This window comes from Coturnix japonica, chromosome 38 (assembly GCF_054131305.1).
Source record: "Coturnix japonica strain WE chromosome 38, WE-NBRP24, whole genome shotgun sequence".
NCBI classification, from domain to species: Eukaryota; Metazoa; Chordata; class Aves; order Galliformes; family Phasianidae; genus Coturnix; species Coturnix japonica.
Window position 1 is genome coordinate 4,257,241 of NC_140700.1, and position 21,050 is coordinate 4,278,290.

Below are 21,050 nucleotides of genomic sequence, written 5' to 3' on the forward strand. Positions count from 1 at the left end.
TAATGGGGCAGGGATGCTGCAGCTCCCTGGCACCACCGGGTCCTGTTAGTAGAGCTCTCCCATCACCGGGGCTGCTGGGGCCATTGTGGTGTCACCGGGGTGGTGGCCCTGACCAAAGGGGGTTCTGCCAGGGATGCCCATGGAACTGCTCTGCCACCACCACTAGATCATGGCTCCAGCAGCACAGACCCCACTATTCCTTTTGGCATGAGCTGCTTCACTACATGGCTCTCTCCTCCCAACTCCTATGGAGTCTGGCAGGGGAACCTCACTGCACAAGCACTTCTCACTATGGAGATCTGCATCTGCAGGGCGCAGCTCCCTGCACTGATGTAAAGGCAGATTGTTCTGGGCTGTTCACCTGTGCTGGGATCAAAGAGAGCCTCACACAGCAGTGTTCCATCACGGCAGAGCTCACAGGGCTGTCTCAGTGCCATGGAGTCAGCTGGCAGAACAGTTCCTCTTCTCCTTCCCCTTTCTCATGACTTTCCTTGCCTGCCCTGCTCCATTTGCTCAGTCAAAGGCTGTGACTATCAGCTCAGCACATACACCTGGCAAACCTCACAGAGATGCTGTGTCCTTTGCACATAACACACAATGCTTTTGTTTCACCCATCTGCCAGCATGTGGCTCCTTCCTCACATTTGATTTCTGCTTCCCAGAGGTGCCCCTCTCCCCTGATCCATGGCTGCAGCCCCCGGGGTGTGCAGGAGATGCTCTCAGACAGAAGTTTACACTATCGCTTCCGTTCCACCTCCCCATAAGCAGCAGTTAAGGTAACAGTCCCGAGGGCTGAGCCCCACTAATTACAGAGCACATCAGGCTGGGAGCCACCCCAGCAGCATCAGCCTGTAGGATGGGTGAGGGCTGTCAGTGGATCCAGCTGCATCCTGGAAAGACTCTGATATATCACAGCCTGTAACAGCCCCAGAGCCATCATGGTCGGTCTATCAGCTCCCCTCAGCAAGACAGGAGGACCTCACTCCATAGCTGTGCTTCAGAGTTAATGTTCTGACGATCATTTGGGGTTTAAAGTTCTCCCGTAAGCCCCATCATTTATTAATAACCAAGGTTACTCATTAACCCTCAGCTCTTTCTTGTGGGACAGGAAATGGATGGCAGTGTGGGGACGCTGCAGAAAAAAAACGATCTCAGGTCAATCAATCTGTGCTGTCTTTCAGGTGTTGTGATTGAAATAGCCCAGCTGCCAGCACTGCGGGGGGTTGGTGTTTGCAGGGGGGTCTGCACGTGTGAATGGGGCTTTGCTAAATGGTGGTGGTGGAAAACCGACTCGGGAACGGGTGGGCACCTGATAGAGCTGTGGGGGTCCCTGTGCACTGCAGGGCAGAGGGACCACATGGCCTTTAAGGGTCCCCCCCAACTCAAGGTTTATGTGAGCGCTGTGCTTATGGGAGCGCTGCCCAAGAGCGGGGCAGGCAAACAACCGTCGGGCAAAAGCTTCGCCACGCTGGGGACGAGACGGAAGAGTTGAACGTCTACACCTGGGGCTGAGGGGGAGGCAGGAGGAGCGGGGCCGGGCTGGCACCTGATGGAGGCGGGGTCGGGCGGAGCCAGGTATTCCGGCCGCTCCGCTCGCTCCCTGCCCGCTGCCTCCCGCACCCAGCGGCCCGGTGCCGCTTGGAGGTTCGGTGCCGGGAGTGGAGCGGAGCGGCCGAACCCTCCGCCATGAAGAAGCATCACTCCGTTCAGGGCACCTTCAGCCGCCTCTTCGGCAAGAAACACGGCACAGCCACCGCAGCTTCGCTCTTTGCCACCAACCCACCTTGGATCTTCAGCCAGGAGGTGACCTCCGACAGTGCGGGCGGCACCGGTCAGTGCTCACCATCCTCCGTGCTGCAACGGGGGGATAAAGTGGGGAGGGGGCGGTCCGGGAGGTGGGGAGGGGGGAGCTTGAGTATCGCTTTGGTTGTGATCGCAACGCTGCGCCCTGGGGGAGGCACATGGAGGAGGGGGCCGGGCTGATGGTGGTGCAGCCGGGGAGGTAGAGGCCGCTGTAGGTTGGGTTTGGCCGTCTGAGGTCCCAGCGGAACCTATAGCGCTGCTCCCCGGCTGCCGTCGCAGCGCAGTTACGCCCCGAAGGCCGCTGATGGAAATCGGATAAAACGTGACGGAGTTTCGTGCAACTCTCAAACTCGGAGGGTAAATCGCTGCTTTCTGCCTGCTGTGAGTGTGAGCGGGATTCGGGCCTCTCTCTGATGTGGTTTGAGTTAAAAGCAAACAAACAAAAAGCCAACAACAAACTTGCTGCGTGTTTGCTGCCCAGTGGACTCCCATGGCTGCGGCGCAGTACAAAGGCATTCCTTGCAGGTGTAGGAGCTGCTGTGTAGAGCAAAAGCCAGAAGACTTGTGAATAAATGAAGGCGGTTGGGTTGAATCCTGCCGTCCTCACGGCGTTTGTGCCATTAATTCATTTATATGGCTGTGGTGTGACACATGCAGTGTGTGCTCAATGAGTGGGGTGATGCTTCCAGGCTCTCTTGGATCCCAAATGGTTTATTCTCACCCCATGAAGCCTCGTGCCGCTCAAGGGTTTGCTGCATCTTAACATGCCATAGTTGCTGCCTAAAAGAGTCCCCTGCCCTAATCCCCACCTTACTTTTTTCATACAAAGTAAACAGAAGTTAAGCAACGTGGGAAGGGTGTAGGTCTGCCTGTCACTGACTCAGAGATTCCTGAACGTAGGGACTGCTGCCGCCTCCTCGCTGCGGTTCCTGGCCGTACTGTGCCTGCTCCAGGTGATGCAACCCACCCTGGAGTAGGAAGGAGTTCCATTGCATGTGTTGTAAATCACTTATTTTGTTTCCCCACAACTGAAGGGACACAAATGACTTCAAAACAGTCTGAATGCCACAGAGTAGCAGCCAGGCCCAGCTGCTCCTCATGGCTTCAGAACTTCCCCAAACTCTCCTTCCAGGAAACAGAGCATTGCTGGTGACAGACCTGCAGCAGGCAGTTCCTGTTTATCTAGCAAAGAAAGCACAACTACAAGCACTTCATTTTACTTTAATTAAATGCATTCGGGTTAGAGATGCTTAGTAATCTAGGATCAAAGACCTTGTGATCTTTAATACGTTTTCTCACTGAGTTTACTTGCTCAATGTCTTCATAGGAAGTTCTCTCATTATTTCAGGTCTCTGAACCGCTCTATCTCTGCTCCACAAAGCTGTCTGAATCAACATTCCCATGTTGTGTTGGCTTTGGCTCTTGCTGAATGTGGGGTTACCCAAGGGGTTATGCAAAATTAACAATAACAGTAATTACTTGCTGGCATCTCAGGGAAGTCCATGAGGACAGAGGATGGTGGATACCCCTGGCTGTACATTAGGGCAACCTGTGATAGGAAACAGAAGCCTGCGTGCCTGCTGGATCTGGTGCTACAACTTATGGTTATACTGAATTCTTTCACCCCTCCTGAGTCATGTCCAGCCCCCACTGTGGCCAATTCCTTCACTCTAAGTGAAGAAAGTACTTCTGTGGGGATTCACTTAAGCATTTGCCCTCTTCTTATTCCACTGAACTTGCTGTAAACCCCTGTTTCCTCCTTGACTGATCTCTGCAGATCCCCAGAGAGCAGAGCTTCTTGCAGCCAATGAGAGGAAGGCCCGCAGGCTCTCTGAAGTCCCTTGGAGGTGTTTGAGTTTGTTCAGCAGGAGGGGTTCCTGTTTAATGATTTCTACTCTGCAGTGTAAGACTGCATTCCATCCATCCCAGCCCCAGTTGGACCTGCTCTGATTCATTTACTATCCTAGAGAAAAGCTGCCCTGCCTCCTGGTCTTGTCCATATGTATGCAATGCCTGATGTCTCCTTTCTACTCTGTTTATCAAGCCTTAGCATCAGATATGGTTGTCTACTATGACAGCCCAGGGTTGCCCAGAGACCCCACCAGGGGCTCTGCTTGCATGAGGAGGGGACGTGGTCAGCTGTGCAGATGCCCTGCCTGGAGGTGGTGGATGCATGGAGCCACAGCCCTCTGTTACCATTGAGTTTATGCAACTTTTGCTCTTCTGCTCCTCAGCCTTTAATTACAGTATGGAACTTGACAGCAGCTATTTCTGCGCTTCACGCTTTAGCATGGGAGCTTGAGCACCGTGCTTCCAAACTTCTCAAGGAGAAAACAAGTCTGTTTACTTCTCAGCATCAGTGTTCTGGAGCAGAAGGATTGGTTTCTGCTTTATCCTCTTTGCTATCAAACTCTATTGGGTGGGAGCTGCTGACCTTCCCTGGTCACGGCTGCTTTACATGCTCCCCCTTCCTTTTCAGACCCCCATATTCAGTGGTGGTCTGCTTGGCTGGGAATCATTGGTGTATCTCCTTCTAGCCAAGGTGGGGTTTACACACTTCAGAGCTTCTGCTTGTAAGTTCATGCTGTTCATCAGACACAAAGAACGCAATTAAAGTAATTTTATGAGCTTTATTCTCCGTCAGAAATAAACCGACCCAAGAGGTGTGGCTGAAGGTAGAAGCACAGGGCTGGGAACCAGCAGGGCCTGAGAGCTTCTGCCCACAGTGCCAGGGCTCTGTGCTCATCATGGCATTTCATGGGGAGTGAATTGGATGCTTGTGCTGATATTTGGTCCTCCGAGGTAGACTTTGCTTAGTTGCTATTAGAAATGAGCCTGTCAGAGAGATGGCTGTGCTCTCCCACCTCCAGCACCTGAATCCCAGACCTGCCTCCTCAGCTCCCATCCCCTACACAATGTGATGCTCCTTGCTTATTCCTGGATGCAGATAAAGCAAACCCTCCCCAGCACTTTTTGAAGCTGTTTCCCTGCTACCCTGAATGCTGTGCTGCTGCTAACAGTCCTTTCTTCCTCTCAGGGGATGTGATTGAAGTCTATTATGGTGACAATCGATTTGGGACGATGACTGACTCTGGAACCGCAACGTTGAAGCCTCGTCCCAGAGTGCGGCCGCTGCTGACATTCCTACCCCTGGTGAGTGTTGGCCATCAATGCTGGGGGCTGATGCCCAGAACCAGCCAGGTTGGTTCCTTCCCTCAACCCCATTCCTGGTGGGGGGAGAAAAGAAATGAAAAGCCAAACCATTCTGTAATGATAATGGATGCGAGGGATTAGGAGGTGATTTGAGTTCAAGGCTTGTGTTGGAAATAGGCGAGATGCTTGGGTGAGAGATGTGAGCATTATCTGCCTTGTACTTACATTTTTGTCAGAATTGCTGAGTGTGTAGATGAACAGATCTGGCTGGCGCTGCTCTTTGTGTAACCACTGCTGGCAGTCTCTGATCCGGCATCATACTGGATAGAGAAGGAGGAAAGCTCTTGTTTCTGGCACAGGAAAGAGGAGGTGATGCAGCAGGTGCCTACAAAACCTGATGGGCTGCACCAGCTCCAAATCTCTTTGTTTTGGTGTGAGACAAAGGAGTAGAATCTCTCGTGTCCCATAGCAAACACCAGATGTGAATGTCAAACATGACCAGCTCAGCAAGCAGGGAGTGACTAAGCTGCATTATTTCTTATTCTATAAGGAGTTTGGCTTCTGCAAAGATTCTGTCACTGTCCAAAGGTTGGCATGGAGGGAAGAGCAGCATGTGTGTGTCAGGGCTGACCCCGAAGGTGACATCATTGTGTTGCTTGATGAATTAGCAGTGGTTGAAGTCACACCGCTGTTTAGAGCTCCTCCACCCAGCGTGGCTGGGGATGGGACAGGTCAATGGGTTTTGTTCTCTGCATCCAAGCAGCTGTGGGCAGTTGTCACACCTGTGTTATCAGGACACTATCACAAAGCTTTGTGGCTGCTGGACAGTTATTTTTCCCAATCTCTGTCTATGGGATGTAGCTCTGAGCAGAACTGCCAGTGCCCAAGGTAAGGAGTGCCAGCACACTTGGACCACAGCTGGGATGCTGCTGCCTCCAAAAGCCACAGGTGCTCAGTGCTGGCTCTGGTGCTGCACTGCCACTCGTGCTGAGCAAGCTGTCCTCCTGTATAACACACCTTTCTGGTGGTCTTACCTCATGTAGATACAGGGAAGTGTGTGGTTGCTCAGAAGTAGTTTGGGGATGGTGACAGCTAAATGTGAAGTGATACGCACGGGTCACTGAACACACTTAGTCTTGACAAGCACATCCTGTCTAAGCAAGGGATGTTTTCCTTGTACATCCTCATCCTTCAGAGCAGTCATCACCTGCAGCAGAAGGGCTGGTCTGCTGTCACCTGGGTGCAATTCATTTGTGGGTTGCACAGGTGTCATTGGGAGGACAGTGAGGGGGGAGGCTATAGAGCTGTCCATAGCTGGTACCCCATAGTGTTTTCTAGGTTTTTGCATCTTAGAGCTTCCAGACATTTTCCTAGTGGAAGTGAAGGGGTGGTACTGGAGTAAACAGCACAAATGGAATAAATACTTGAGGCTGTCAACCTGGCAATGTTGTTTTCCTGCTGCCTTCAGTAACATTGGTGGTCTGGGGGGTTTCTCCCAGAGTAATGGATCCTTATCACAGTACTCCTCTTCTGAGAGTATTTAACTGAAGAAATCAGAAGTAGGTGTAAGCCACGTTGTTTTTTTGAGGACCAGTTTGGGTTGATTATTTGCATTATTTTGATCAGGTTTGATGATGATTTGTCTTGGCACAGACGCTTCTGCTGCCACACGCATATTTGTGCTGGGCTGTTCTGCAGCTTTAACCCCTTCTTCCCACCCAACCCCTCTGCATTCCCCAGCCAGCAGCATGATGGGGAGCAGCTCCTGGGCAGCTGAGTCAGGCAATGCACACACCCTGCCCTGCAGTGCCTGCTCCCTGCATGGCAGCATTCTGCAGCCCTCCCTGCACACCAGTGGGCATCGACAGCCCTGAGAGGTGGTACCCTGTCCCTATAGACAGAGGACAGGGCTCTGAGCACCTGATGGATGTCCCTGCTTTGTGCAGGGCAGTGGAACCAGATGGTTTTGGGGGCTTCCTTCTATGTCAAACAACTCTATGGTTCTGAATGCATGGGAAAGACTGAGGGGAGCTGAGGACCATGAGGACAGGTGAGCTCTTCCACTGGAGACAGAGGATGTTTGGTTTTGTCTCAATGCTGAAAAGGGATTCCTGGTTGTTACAGTGAAAGCTCACCCTAATAGGATCCTCAGCACACAAATCTGATTTCGAGCACCACAAACTGGAAATGCAGGTTCCTGGTGCACCACCCACAAGCTGGGCAGCCTGTTGTGAATCAGCAGGAGCTTGGGGCTGGTCACACCCCTAGCAAACACATGAGAGGGAAATAATCTTTCTGGTCATCTCTTAAGGCTGGCAGTGCATTGGAGATGCTTTCCATTTTAGAAGCCAAGTTGTGAAGTGAGGATGGGTGGGTTTTCAGATGCTGAACATTAGCGACTGCCACAGAAATTCTGAGTGTAAAACAGGCTTGTCCAGTTTTTAGGACCTGTTGGAGAAACGTGTCCAAAAAGTCTCATTTATGATGTGTGGACTTTGTTTCCTTCAGTTTTGCATAGATCTCTTCTGTCTGCTGTTCCCTTTCTACCTACTGCTATCCAAACGTGTGATGCATACTTTGCTTTTGATTCAGGTCTAACGAGCACTCAGACGTTCCTGTTCTCCTGTAAATGAGCAGGAACCCGCAGTGTGTTCTGGAGTCTGGCAGCAATGAATCTCCATGGAAAATGGGTACTGCTGCCTCTTTCCTTTTGGCCTTTGGAATTTGGTCGCATTGGACGATTTTGTTTTCTGGTCTTGAAGTGTCTCTGTTACCCTTCATCTTCCTTCTGGCTTTCAGCTGAAGCTGAGGATCCTTCCTCTGTGTTGTGCCTTTAGGAATGGCAGAGAGAAGTTCCCTGATCAGTTGCTCAATGCCATGAGCTCTGCGCTCCCATTCACTCTCCTCTGGGCTTGCCTTTACCTGGCTCACTCACTTGCGGTTGTAGAGGGTATTTGGTCATCAGCAGGACAATAGACTTCGCAAGGGCAATAGCCTTAGTGCATGTTTGGGAATGGGAAGGACACAGGGACCTTCTGAAGGAGCTTGGGCTGCTGCTGAAGTCAGCTCAGCCCCAGCAGCTCACGTTCCCAGTCTCCTTACACCCGGTGTGTAATGCTCACGTGCTGCCTGTGCCCTGCACAGGGCTGTCTGTAGGCACTGAGCTTAGCCTTTAAGCAAACAGACTTTGGAATCCTATAGCAATCTCCTGTGGAAACAGTGCTGGTACCAGCGAAAGGCAAAGGGCACTGGCTCAATCATTATCTAGACACTGCGCAGACATGGTGCAGGCTGAGGAGTGTCTCCTTTGCACACAGCAGTGCAACAGGGCTGGCCTGGGAAGGCAGAGCCCACATAGTGGTGTGTACCCATCTCCTGCCTACAGGAGTTTGTCCTCTCTATGGCTTTTCTCAGCACTGGGATCTGGAAGCCCAACGCGCTGCGTCTGCGTGGCAGCCTGATTCAGCATCAGGTTGTGTTTAAGCCATGGGTGCATTACCGTACATTTCATGAGCAACCCCAACCTTACAGTGAGTCACTGCAGGAAGGAGGAGAGCCTTTCTGCTTTTGGCAGGCAGGACACAGGAGCCCTGGTCAGCACTTTGGGTGAGTCACTATGCCTTGAATATCTCCCAGTGGGTGGCTGTAATTACCCCAGCTGCTCTGGCTGTGGGCATCCTCACAGATGTGTAGGCTGCTAAATTGCACGGTCCTGCACCAGCTAAATGTGCTGCTGAATCTTCAGCATGAATGTTAAGGGAGTGATTGAGAGTGAAACAAACCACACAGCAGTTTTCCCTGGCCTGTTCAGATATGCTGGTGCCAGAGTTGCCCAAAAACCTTGGAAGCCTTTTCTGCAGCTTGAGTGGCTGTGGCAGAGGCTGTCAGGACTTGCTGCAAAGCAATGCCCACAAAACCAGAGAGAGAGATTAAATTGACTTGATAGGTGAATGGTGAGAAGCTAATGATGCTGATGTCAAGTAGTGGAGCCCTGAGCTTGGGTGTGAAACAACCACGCTCCTTTCAGCCTGTCTGCACCTGACTAGCAGGGAGAGTTGTGTCCTGTGGGTTGTGCAACCTCGACTGCTTCCCGTGTCCACTTAAATAGCATCAACAGCAGCTGCTGCAGTCCCTCCATGGCTAGGAAGTGGCACTGGATCCCATCAGGTTTCTGTTTGCTTAGATTACCAGCTATACAACCTACTGCCTGCTTGTCAGCCCTTTATTCTAAATCCCTGGACATAAAACAGCTCTGTTTTCTCAACAGAATGCCCAGGAATCCCATGGAGTGGCTGTGCCAACACCATCAGTGCCAGAAGACTTTGAGGAAAAGGCAGCTCTTGGTAAGGGATCTTTCCAAAGTCCTTCAGTGAAATGCATTCAATAATCCCTTGGGCTTGGGGGGGATCCTTTGAAGGAAGTGTGCATGTGCCACGCACTGGAGCAGACAGAGATTCTGATCCTGAGATTTTAATGCTAAAAACAGACCTGCTATTGATAACTTGTTCAGGTCATTGAAAATGAATCTGTTCTCATGCCACCCTGCTCTTGTAATTCCTTACAGGCAATGGCTCCCAGATGAATGGGAACTACCGAATGTACAGCTCGGTGGGGGACCTGCGCCCACAGGCTCTTGAGAGGGAAGATGAGGATGAGGACATCCCTCCACCACCATCAGTGCCCCCACCACCCCCTCCAACAGTGCGGGCGCTCACACCTCCACCTGCAGCCCCACCAGCCCCTCCACCACCTGAAGTGCTGCCACCACCTGAGTCAGTGCCACCACCCCCTGCCATGGCCCCTCCACCACCCCCAGAACCCACCCTGCCCTCCCCCACCACACCAGCACCTCCGGACTTCATCCCACCGGCCCCACCGCTCAACAAAGCCCCTGTGCCTTTCAGCAATGGCATCTCCAAGTGGAAGTCTGAGACAGTGCTGAACACGAGGCAGGTGGATGATGAAGGGCCACTCTGTCCCTCTGAGACCAAGGTGCCGGCTGCCCCCAGTGCAGAGGAGAACCCGCAGCCCCCTAAGCAGTGCCCTGAGCCCCACCTCACCTTCCCCAGGTCTTTCAAGGTGCCCCCACCGGCTCCAGCTCGATCCTCCTCCATCCCCATGCAGGAGAGCCAGCCTTCCCGTGTTGAGCCCTTCACCCGGCAGCCCCATGCACGGCCTCCCCTCCCACCTTGCTTCACCATCAGACCCGCAGCCAAAGCTCATGCAGGAGAAGCCAAGGAAAGAAATCTGCCTCTGAGACAGCCCTTCACCAAGGCAGCCCCTCCGCCGCTGAGCCCCAAGCCAGGCACTGTGCTCAGCAACCGATCCTCAGTGCCCAGCTCAGAGCCAAAGCCAAAAACAGACAGCAGAGACTCTCCTCCAAAATCTGAAGTTATCACTGCAAACGACCTGGAGCTGCCCCCTCCGGACTATCCACCTTGTGAGAACAGTTGGAAGGATCCCAGCAACCTCAGTCAGCTGCAGCATGAGCTGTCAGCCCTACTGCGATCCCCCAGGAGGGATGAGAGGCAGCCAGAGGGGCCAGCTGCCCCCCAGCCTGCAAATGGCAGCACCAACCATACTGGTAGCCATGGGCATGATGGAGCCAGGCTTGCTGGAAAAGCTTTATCATCAGCTACAGGAGAGGAGAGCGAGAAAAGAGAGGGGTCTGGGAGCAGCCCCAGTACTATGGGGGGACACCCCAATGCAGCACAACCAGCTGTGGAGAGCAACCCCACTGCACAGCCCCACAGCGTGAAGAAGATCAAGAGTGAGCTGGAAGCTGTGTTCTCCATGAAGAAGGAGAGGAAGCCAGCCCTGGGGCTCGGTGGTGAGAAGCAGAGCCCTGAGGATGGTGGCAGTGCCTCGCATTCAGGGTTGAGCCCTCCTGAGCCAGGAGACACCACGCTGCCAAAACCAGCCCTGAGCTCACTGCCAGCTCCAGCAGCTGCTGCAGTTGTGGAGAAGGCAACAGAGCAGGAGGAACATCCTGTTCCCATCATCATCCCTGCTGCTAATAAGGCTACAGAGAGCTCAACCCCTGCTCCCTGCTCCCCTGACAGCAGTGTGAGTGCCCCGGGCTCACCTCAGAGAGCAGTGGAGGAGCCACCAGCTCCCCCCATCCCATCACCCCCAATTTCCCCAGCACCACAGCCCAGCGCTGACATCTTCCAGTACAAAGTGCATCGGGCTGGGGCTGGTGAAGCTGAGCCTGCCTGCCCCCCAAGCTCAGCCAGCAGCCCCCCAGGAGTCCCAGGCACAGGGCAGGAGGAGGTGCTGATCCACCCGGTGACAGGAGAGCGGGTAGAGCGGGGTTCTCCCATGGCACTGCTGCTGGCAGCCCGGCAGCGGGCACAGCGGGGCCGCTCAGGCAATGAGGTGGGGGGTCAGCCAAGAGCCAGACCATTACACACCAAATTTGGCAGCACCGCATCAGAAACCACCTCCAGCACCAGCTTCTACCGCCATGAATCCAAGCCTTACTCCTTCACCGTGGTGCCCCGACCTTTGGCAGCACAGAACAAGCCACCATCCTTCTCCAGTTCCTCAGAGCAGGGCAGGGTGGTGGGTGAGGGGCAGCAGCGGGCTGCAGCCTCCAGCCTGCTGAGGGGTCTGCTGGAGCAAGGGCAGCCAAAGCCCCCTGACCCTCCCCACCATGCCATGCCTGGAGATGAGGAGGAGAACAGCGAGGCGGCGCTGGATTACACCATCATCCCCCCACCCCCTGAGTTCAGCAATGAAGTGGATGAGCTCAATGGGATCCTGCAGAGCCGTGAAGGGAACCACAAGTCCCCCAGCTTCCCTGACTGCAGCCGGAGCTCGGATACACCGCGGTACTACAGGTGGCCTGGTTACAGCCGTGGTTATGGCTATGGGAGCAGCCAGGACCCCTCAGAGCACAGCAAGAGGAATGGTGACCTGGCACCCCCATGTCCAGATTACAGCAGCTCCGCTGGTTATCTCAACCGAGGGCCGAGCAGCCGCCCGCTGATCAAAAAGAGGCTCTATGTCTCCGAGCCTGAGCAATCCTACCCCAGAGCAGCTGCCCGAGGCACAGTGCTCTCATCCTATGGCTCTGGGGCATACAGCTCCTCAGCTGGGGATGGGACCCGCCGCCTCAGCTCTACCCACTGGAACGGCCCCGGTAGCACACAGGGCAGGCGCACCTCCATTGATGCAGCTGGGAAAGCTGGGTCATACAGCGGAACTGATGCCAAGTACAAGGGGCAGAATGGGGACTTCTTAGGAGCTGGCAGGTACGTGCCTCCCTGAACTGATCTCTGGTTGTTAGCACAGCCCTGGGCTGAGAAATTGATGGGAAAGCAACACCTTGGGTCATCTGCCACAAATGGCAGAGATAAGGGCTTTGTGGTGGCTCTTGTTCCACCAGCTCCATGGTGAAGATGTAAGAGCAGCCCAGAGGCCATAACTGATGACAAGCTGGGGTTGGCACTCACTGCCACACTCATATCTGCAGCCATGGGTGGGGGGCTGCTGCATGGAGGGGCTTCTTGTGGGGAAAAGAGGAAAGCTTCTATTGTAACTGTCTTGCTTCAGTAGAGTATAACTGTTTTGAATACAGACAATTGGTTTCTTTGCTTTTTGGTGACTTTCCCCACTGTTTTCCTTCCAGACCTGCCCACAGCAGCTCGCAGTATGGTGGACCCACCAACACCTTCACAGTCAGACCTGGGGCACGGCAACCCATCTCCTACACCTACCAGAGTGGGCACCGATAGGTTCAACCATAGGGCTGCTCCACTGCCTTCATCTTGCTGGGAAGAGACAATGAGGTGCATGGTTGGGGTCTTCTCCACCTGGCCAGCAAACACTGCTCGAGACTGCAGAGGATGAATGTGGAGAGCAAACCTGGGGCTTGGACTCTTCAAAAAGACTGTCATGGAGCATAGTTACTGCAGACCAGCTACTGTTATGTGAGCAAAGATGTTTTTCTTTCTCTTCTTCCCTCTTTCCCAGTATTATTTTCAAATTTGCAGCCTGGTAGGTCTTCTAAAATGGAAAAGACCCTTAGTTTAAAGATCATTGTTACTGGAGAGATTGTTTGTTTAATTGTGCTTGGGAGTGGGGAGAAGCCAAAGCTGGGGATGTGTGTATTGGAAGCAAGCAAGTATGGATCTGAATTTAGGGGAATTAAGAACGTGAGGTCAATTGGATAGGAATAGTTGAGGATTCCTGCATCGCCGCCCCCTCAGCCTTGAGTGAACCCATTGCGCTGATGCCTTAAGCCAGATCATGCTCTCAGTGACCATCCCCAGGGCAGGGGGCAGCTGCATTGCAAGCACAGCCCTTGCTTTCCCACTCCTTTTGGTGCCTGCACGTTTGTGTTGCTGGTTCTTTGTCATGGGAGGCTGCGAGGCCTGGCTGGGTGGCTGTGAAGCATGTTGGCAACGTGAGATCTTTAATCTAGGGGATGGATAAACTCAGTTTTGGTGTAAGTTTTTGACACTCCGGGGTGTGACGTACCTGAGGGACCTGTCTCCAGCTGTTTCTATCAGCACATCATGGACGCTTTGGTGCAGATCTATCTGAAGGAGCCAGTGTTGTGCAATGGGAGAGGAGAGTGGTCTGAAAGAGGGTATTTCACACTGCGGTCAGCTGTAGTGGGAGTGTATTACTCTGAGGTTAGAAGCGAATCTTCCTCCCAGGTAAACTTGCTGCAAATCACTGTAAGATAGGTGTAAAAACTTGTAGAGAGTATTTTCTAATCGCTGACAAACTAAAAGCACTTTGAGACACGAGTCTACCTTTATTGAAAGCACTTTCTCTTCTCAATGTCATACAGTATCATTAGTTCCATTCAAGTTTATTCCGCTTTGTGTTGCGAGTAGATTTTGCTCTACAATTAGACTCAAAACTGGGTGAGAAGTTTTCCCCTCACAGTGCAGATTTCAGAAGCTATCTTTATTAATGTCACGCTGTTGACATTCTGTTTTACATCATTTCCAGCCCTACCTAATAATTTAACAGCTGTTCCGAACGCTGCAGAGGCTTCAAAGTGTTCTGAACTTTACTTTGCTGTGAATAAAACCAGAGCGCAAATACCATAATCAGCCTAATAGCTAATTCATAGGATGTTTTTATGCCAGTAACTCGCAGTGACTTGGAATGCTTCCAGCTGGTATTGAAACAGCACGGTTTAAATGGCTGGATGTTGGTTTATGGAGGAGAGGAGGGACTATGGAGGAACCAGGCAGTAACTCCCTGGGCTCAATAGACTCTGTGTGCACAACAGGCTTTTTTTCCCCTAAAACAAAGAAGCTTCACTGATAACATTGTGAGCTGATGGTTTTGCTTCCTGGTGTGGATTTTTGCATAGAGTTAAACTGCAAATGAATTCCTAACATTACTTTCAAGACTTGCTGGGAGACTTCAGACTCGGAGATGAATCCTTTAACATGTATCCAATTTCCTCTTACCAGTTCTGCTCAATCCCAACACAAGTTTCATGTTTTGTCGGAGCAAAATCCAATAGTCCAACGTTGGCATTTGCTTTGAATTCCATGTTTACTGTTTCATTCAGACATGCAATTCACAAGTGGCTGTAATACGGTGCTACATAGCGTGGAGCATTTTGTTCCTAGCAGGTGGACATTGCTTTAAATTAAATAGCAGAAGCATAAGAATGTAAGGCAGGTTTGTGTAACAGCCGTTTATTTACTCAAAGAACACCCATTCTGGGAATGCATGTGGACTAAGCTGTAATGAAACCGGGTAGGACTTCCCAGTAAAACTGGTTAACGTGAATGTTTGAAGCATTGAAACGATTCTGTTCTTTAGACACTGCAGGCTATCCCTGCTGCTTTAGGAAAATAGTAGGATTTCAGTATGATTTAACAGGCCAAGGCCATAGGGTTTGGTTTGAATTCCAAAGAAATCAGTGTCAGAGCTGGTGTGGAGCAGACCATTGCAATGAGCAGTGAGGACTCTTCTTTGGGCCCCTCTTGGTTATCTTGTCGGCACAGCACACACATTGCTTTACTCTGATTCCCATTTCTCTTCCTTCTCCCCCAGTTGCTTTACTACATAAACTTAGCGATAGAGGAGGGAAACAGAGGTGGCAACAGAGCCAAGTGACCTTATAGTACTAGAAGCCATCCTGAAAGCTGACAGTGGAATTCTTACTGCCTCAATGCTCTCTTGCCAGTGTGATCATTTAAGCCTTGATACAACTTAAATGAGCCCCTGCAACCTCCTCTAAAGCACCTGCTAATGTAGTAGAACTGATAGCTCTACTTGTAAAGTGTTTGAACAAAGTCTCTTATTTATGAGCGCCACTGAACACGAACCTTCTTGCATTAAATGTCTCTGGATGTGTTGTTTTATGATGCCTGGTGTGACTTTCTTTCAGTATTATCTCGCCTTATCTACTGAACTTCACCTTTCCCATGGGCTGGGACAGCTTCTGCTTAGGGTTCAGAATCAACAGCTGCTATGACAGTGTTAGTGATAATAGAAGCACGAGCAGGCAGCTCTCCTCACTGCCCATTGCTGCAGAACCACCCCATGCCCTGCAGGCTAAGCAGCCTGATGGAGCAGCTTTACAGTTCAGCCTGGGTTTCTATAAATAGTGTTCTTGGTTTGGAGCTTTTCATTAGGAATGAAACTTGCAAAGTGATTTGCAAGTCCGGACTAGAATGCTGTGCTTAAAATTGAAAACGCAGGATGAGCAATGCAAGCACTAACATAAAAGGCAGCTTGTTTTCGGAGTGGCTTACTCTCTCCACTCCTCCAAATTATACTTATTTGCATTCTCATCTCTTTAATCCTGGCTACAAAACAAGGTTCTTCATTAGGGAAGCGTGCAATGTATCTTGAAGCATTTTCTCTAGCCACAATATATTACAGCAGTGTCCCCAAACCTAAGCAGGGTGTGAAGCAGTTTGGGTAGCATCAGCACACCACGAAACCCAGAGAGTCCTCCAGTTCCTTTGCAAATAGCTTGTAAGTCAGTGGGCATCGATGTGATGGTGTCAGTGTTCTTCCCCTGTGCTGGTATGACACTGCTTCTTATGGCCTTGTTGGTTCCCAGTGCTTATAGCCTTGGTAAGCTAACACAGTAGCAACTACTAAATAAAGTGATGCACTTCTGTGCTTATTTATGATGGTAGGGGGAAAAAAAACAAGCAGTAAAAAGGGTAGATGGTCTTTCATGCATGCAAACCTCTGCTGTCATGCTGCTGCCCTCCTGCGGTGGAACACAGAGCTTTACCCAAAGGCTTGCAGGATGCTGAAGCCCAGTATGTGCTACTATGCCAAGTCTTTAATCAGCTGTACAAGAACAGGAATGAAATACCAAGTGACCTTTTCTCCACCTGATCCTCATCTTCCACCACTATATCACTTTTTGCCATGGATTGCAGAGCTCTGCAGCACGGTGAGCTGAGGAACTTAGGTGGTTTAAAACTTCCTATTTGAAACTTGTCCCTGCTTGCATTGCATGCGGTGAGTTTATTTAAGCACAGTTGTAACTCCAGGGCTGTGACCTCAGCTGGCTCTTGGCGTTGCACAGGAAGCAAAGTGAAACTGAAGAGCCAGTTGTAAATGAAAACTATGATTTATTTAAAAACCATCTTCCATCCTTTGCAAAGACATCTTGTTCACAAGCAGCACTTTGTAATACACAACCTTTGCCTTGAACTCCTTGAAGGGGCAGCATGGAGGAAACTTGTTCTTTGTGATTACAATGCTCTAGATGGGGAATTTTGCTCTGAAAAACGATTGTAGTTGTTTACAGTGTAGCAATGCTATCACAGTAAGGGCAATGTAGCATTTGTTTTTAACAGTAGTTTGTTTCATTTGCTAAAACCCACTGTTGTCTCTAGGAAAGCCACACCTGGAGCAGCAGCCATGTATGCAGAGCAATGCCATTTATTGTCAGTTAAATATGTTGAAAGGAAACAGTTTGGTTTGAGTTGTACGTTATATTACCCCCCAAAAAATATACCTAAAGAACAAAACTCAACCTCTAAGGATTACGTGAAGTCTTTGAGGGGATTATGGAAAAGCTTGATCTTCTCAGTCACTCATTGAATGTGTATCAGGAGCCTTATTTATCACTAAGCAGTCTGATAACAGGAGCAGCAAAATGAAGACTCAAGTCCTTAGTCCAGTTTTTCCCCTTATATGAACTTCTGTTCACAAACCTTATTCTGTAAGTTGCATTCAGCACAGAGAAGCTGAAATGTGGTGTCAAGTGAACTTCTCTCAGCTTTCAGCATGCTGCAGAAAAGCCTCTGAGCTGCTCTCAGCTCCAAGCAATGCTGAGCATTACAGGTCCTGGTATTTCAGCATGTCATGCACCATCACAAAGATGTTTAATGACTGCAGCTGAGATCCTTATCATACAGCATACGTGATGTATCACACCAAGCACTGGTACTGATACCCACCAGTGGAGCAGAAGTGCACATACAGTGCTCACAGTGGGATTATTTGCAATAGAAGATGCAAAAAACCAACCTACACTGACTGTGGCACTACAGACAACAAGGTAACTCTTCTACCCTTAAAATTCCAACACGTCTTCCTGCCCCATTGGAAGGAAGTATTTCAACAGCAAACACTTTGCTCAGGTGAGGCTTTTGCATCTACCTCAGTAAAGGTGGTTCCTTTTTACCTCCACAAATAATCTGTTTCTATTCGTTCTGTGAGTGGTTTGAAGAAACAAGTCTTTCATTTTATTATACCTAATTCCCTGTTCCAAGGCTCCTCTGTGGCTGAAGCCACTATTTCTTTTTCCAGGATAAAAAACTGCAGTCTTTTCACAGGTGAATCCAACTCCTGAGGAGGTGGTACAGTCTGGTTTGCAACTAATTTATGCTTAACTCAAAACTACTACAGGAACCTTCTTAGTCACAAGGTTCAAGGCAGACAATAATCCATAACCACTCCAGTTCACAAACATCGTCGACTTCAGGAGAACCAAAGTAATGCCAGGAAGGAATTTGGACCAATGAGTTTATAAAACTATTCTTTTACACAGTTGATTCCGGAAGCTTCACCAGTTGGTATGGGGACAGTGTGATGTAAAACCTGATGATCCCATCCAATTGTAGTGAGCAAGGCATTGTCTGAAGGAGACCATGATAAACCTTTGACAAAGTCTCGATGAGAACGGCTTCTGAACCTGGAAAACAGAGCAATCAGCCATGAAGCAATGCTGCTATGAATATATGGGCTTGAACACTTCCTAATTACTTGTTTGTTAGGACAACGTTCCCCAGTTTAAGGAGTATTTTCATCTTCCCTTTGGTACATAAATAATTAGTGAGAAATCAGCAAGAGAAACAGCCCCAGTGAATACACTGTCTGGTACTTACACCTCTGAAAGGTCTGAGTTGAGAACAGCTACTGTACAATCTTCACTGATGGAAGCCAGCAAAGGTGAGCTATAGGGCAGAGAAGAGACCACGGTTAGAACAATTAAATACACAAAAGCTTTAATGAAAAAAATGCTTTACTCTGGCATTTGAGTGTACGTAGTTGTACACTCTAAAACACTCCTGTTTTAGACAGTACCTATGTGCAGAAAATGCAAAGCCCGTAATACGTCGGGCGTGCACAATGGAGCTGAGGGCAGAATCAGGATTCTTTGTGTCTACTAGTGCAACCGTTCCACTTTCATCACCTTTAGGGGGAGAAGAGAGAACGAGGTTATCAGCAAAGCTGCCACGTGAAAAGAAAGACCACAGTTTGTCTTGTGAAAGATGAACAGTAAGAGAACTTCTTACCTAAAGCAAAGATGTCACTTTCCTGTGGATGCCACAGGACTGAGGTAGGGAGGTAATTACAGGCACTGCAAACTGTAAGTAAATAAACTGGGTGTGAAGAGAGCGGTCCTTATACAGACATTCCTACCCCTACAACAATAGCCCAGCTACAACACTATGATTATTTTAAAGCTGATTTTACTTTGTGATAGAGCTCGAATTCTTATGGTTTAATGGGCCTCTGTAACCAAGCGGCCAGGCTGTGTTATTGAGGTTGAACATAAAGAACTCAGGCATGAAATAACATATTTCTACACACAACGTCATACGTAAGCAGTGACTGCATTAAGAAACATACCAATTCGAGTAGCTGGTTTGGGGCATCTGGTGTCCCAGAGTAATATTCTTTCATCCTATAAATTCAAAGCAAATAAGATATTTACAGGCCTTTTCTTGGAGAAGAAGCAGGCATCAACTCAGATTCACTGCATTACTGCTACCCATCCACATTCAAACCCACATCACCCCTTTCCTGTGTTTAAAACGATGCTGGCATTAACACTCAGCTCCTTCAGTCACCCTAGGAAAGAACTGGGAATTCCAATGTTTTAACACAAACCTCTAACAGATGGGGTGAGCCCATCAAACTGGAACATTGAAAGAAGACATGCATGCAGATTATATATAACACAACAGGTTGGTTTCTCATTAAATGTGTATAACTGCAAATAAACAAATTATATCTCATATTTATCAGGCAGATTCAGATACAATTAGATTTACCTCAGCGCAGGACAGGAAGATGGTGTCCTTACCAGGACAGGCAGCCACACACGTCACTGCATCAGAGTGAGCTACCAAAAGCACAAGGATAAAGAGCATCAAAGGCTGCATCCAACATTCCCCTGTGTGCCCACACAACACAGAGAAGGGAGGTGGGAATCTCTGGAGGCACAGCAGACAAAGAATGACTTCTACCCAAAGATATCCAAGCGCTTCTTAACTCTCTAAGCTGCCAAACCCCAATCAGAACCATTGCAGCAATGTCCTTGCAGTGTGCACCAGCTTGAAGAATCCTCTGCAGACCAGAGGGTGGTTACAGAGGGGCAGGAGGTGAAGCGAGCACAGCATGGCCTCTGTGACAGTGTGAGCTCCCAGAGCTCTAGAGAGTGTTATTCAATGCAAATACAGCTTAGATTACGCATGTAGGTGCAGAGAAGAGAAGAAAGCAGAGAAGAAAGCAGAGACATTCTCAAATATACTTGGAAATGAGAAGAAATGGGTCTTATAACACAGGTTTGGCATTGAGAAATGAATAGATAAGTGTGATTGTGCTAGAAACTCCACAGACTGAAGAATAGGGGCCACAACCTGCAACACAGTGAGCACTCACCTCTGTATGAATGCAGCACAGTCTGCTGTGGGAGGTCCCACACCTTCACACTGCAGGTAAGAGGCAGCAATCAGTGCCCAGCTCCACATCCCAAGGGGGGTATAGGGGGAGCAGGGTGACGAGCACTCACCTGAAATCCCTTCCACCACTGACCGCCTGCGTGCTGCCCGCCAGGACATCCACCGCCTCCACCATGTCATCGTGTTCGTACTTGCAGAACTTATTAACGATGAGGGTCTCCTTCTCATCCAGCTCCCACAGCTCCACGGCTCCTGCGGGGCACAGAGAGGGGTCCCACCTCGGGATGGAGGAAAAGAAAGGGGGGAAAAGGGGGATGGGGAAAGGTAGGAGGGGGGGGGGGTTTGGGACCAGCTCTTACCGGAGTCAGAGCCCACCAAGATGCCTCTATCCGCCACCCAGCGCAGATCGGCCACCCCCGCTTCGGTTTGGACCCCGGCGGTGCAGAACCCTTCGCTGGGGGCTCTCCGGGGGTCGGCGAACACCCAGATGGATCCAGCCCAACAACGACCGCTCAGCCCCGATGCTCCCAGCAGCAACGCTCCGTCTGTGGGCTCAGATCCCGTTCAGCTCCCGTTGTGTGTCCCCATTTCCCTCCCATATCCCCGTACCCACCGATACCTGCTCGGTAATGAGCCCGTTCCAGGTGTCGCTCCATGCAAGCGGGAGCGTTAGGTGGGATGTTCCATTCCGGGCCACCCCCTGTCACCCCTTCCTCCTCTTCTCCGCCTGCTGTGGGTGCTGGAGGAGCTGCGGGTGGCGGCTGTTCGGGCGGTGGTTCCTCCATGGCAGCAGGACCAGGATCAGAACCGGGATCAGAACCGGGACCAGGACCGGGATCGGGATCGGGACCGGCGCTGACCCACGTGCTTCCGCCTAGAGCGCGCGCGCGCGCCGTCGCATCTCGCGAGACCGACCCCCCTCTGTGTGAATCTCGCGAGATCTCCCCAGCC

The 21,050-nt window shown here is 50.5% G+C and overlaps 2 protein-coding genes across 2 annotated transcripts; one reads left to right on the plus strand and one right to left on the minus strand.

The window, feature by feature from the left end:
- The first annotated feature begins 1,449 nt into the window (after positions 1-1,449).
- Positions 1,450-15,299, plus strand: C38H6orf132 (chromosome 38 C6orf132 homolog). Its single transcript, XM_015885217.3, has 5 exons — positions 1,450-1,831; positions 4,841-4,956; positions 9,224-9,299; positions 9,521-12,212; positions 12,590-15,299. Exons 1-5 carry the CDS (start codon positions 1,687-1,689, stop codon positions 12,693-12,695), a joined length of 3,135 nt encoding a protein of 1,044 aa, XP_015740703.2. The 5' UTR covers positions 1,450-1,686; the 3' UTR covers positions 12,696-15,299.
- A 1,213-nt stretch (positions 15,300-16,512) lies between these two features.
- WDR77 (WD repeat domain 77) lies at positions 16,513-20,993 on the minus strand. The gene is made up of 10 exons (XM_015885218.3): positions 20,719-20,993; positions 20,459-20,644; positions 20,210-20,351; positions 20,080-20,129; positions 19,470-19,540; positions 19,045-19,099; positions 18,708-18,779; positions 18,496-18,604; positions 18,297-18,365; positions 16,513-18,103 (listed from the first exon to the last, which is right to left on the minus strand). Exons 1-10 carry the CDS (start codon positions 20,882-20,884, stop codon positions 17,944-17,946), a joined length of 1,080 nt encoding a protein of 359 aa, XP_015740704.3. The 5' UTR covers positions 20,885-20,993; the 3' UTR covers positions 16,513-17,943.
- Positions 20,994-21,050: the final 57 nt, after the last annotated feature.

Coding starts and splice junctions, on each gene's coding strand:
- WDR77 (XM_015885218.3), bottom strand. CDS start 20,884: ATGGAGGAACCACCGCCCGAACAGCCGCCACCCGCAGCTCCTCCAGCA. Junction 19,541..20,079: donor TGTGCTGCATTCATACAGAG/GTGAGTGCTCAC, acceptor TGCTTTTGGTAG/CTCACTCTGATGCAGTGACG. Junction 19,100..19,469: donor TCTTCCTGTCCTGCGCTGAG/GTAAATCTAATT, acceptor TTGAATTTATAG/GATGAAAGAATATTACTCTG.
- C38H6orf132 (XM_015885217.3), top strand. CDS start 1,687: ATGAAGAAGCATCACTCCGTTCAGGGCACCTTCAGCCGCCTCTTCGGC. Junction 9,300..9,520: donor TGAGGAAAAGGCAGCTCTTG/GTAAGGGATCTT, acceptor AATTCCTTACAG/GCAATGGCTCCCAGATGAAT. Junction 12,213..12,589: donor GACTTCTTAGGAGCTGGCAG/GTACGTGCCTCC, acceptor TTTTCCTTCCAG/ACCTGCCCACAGCAGCTCGC.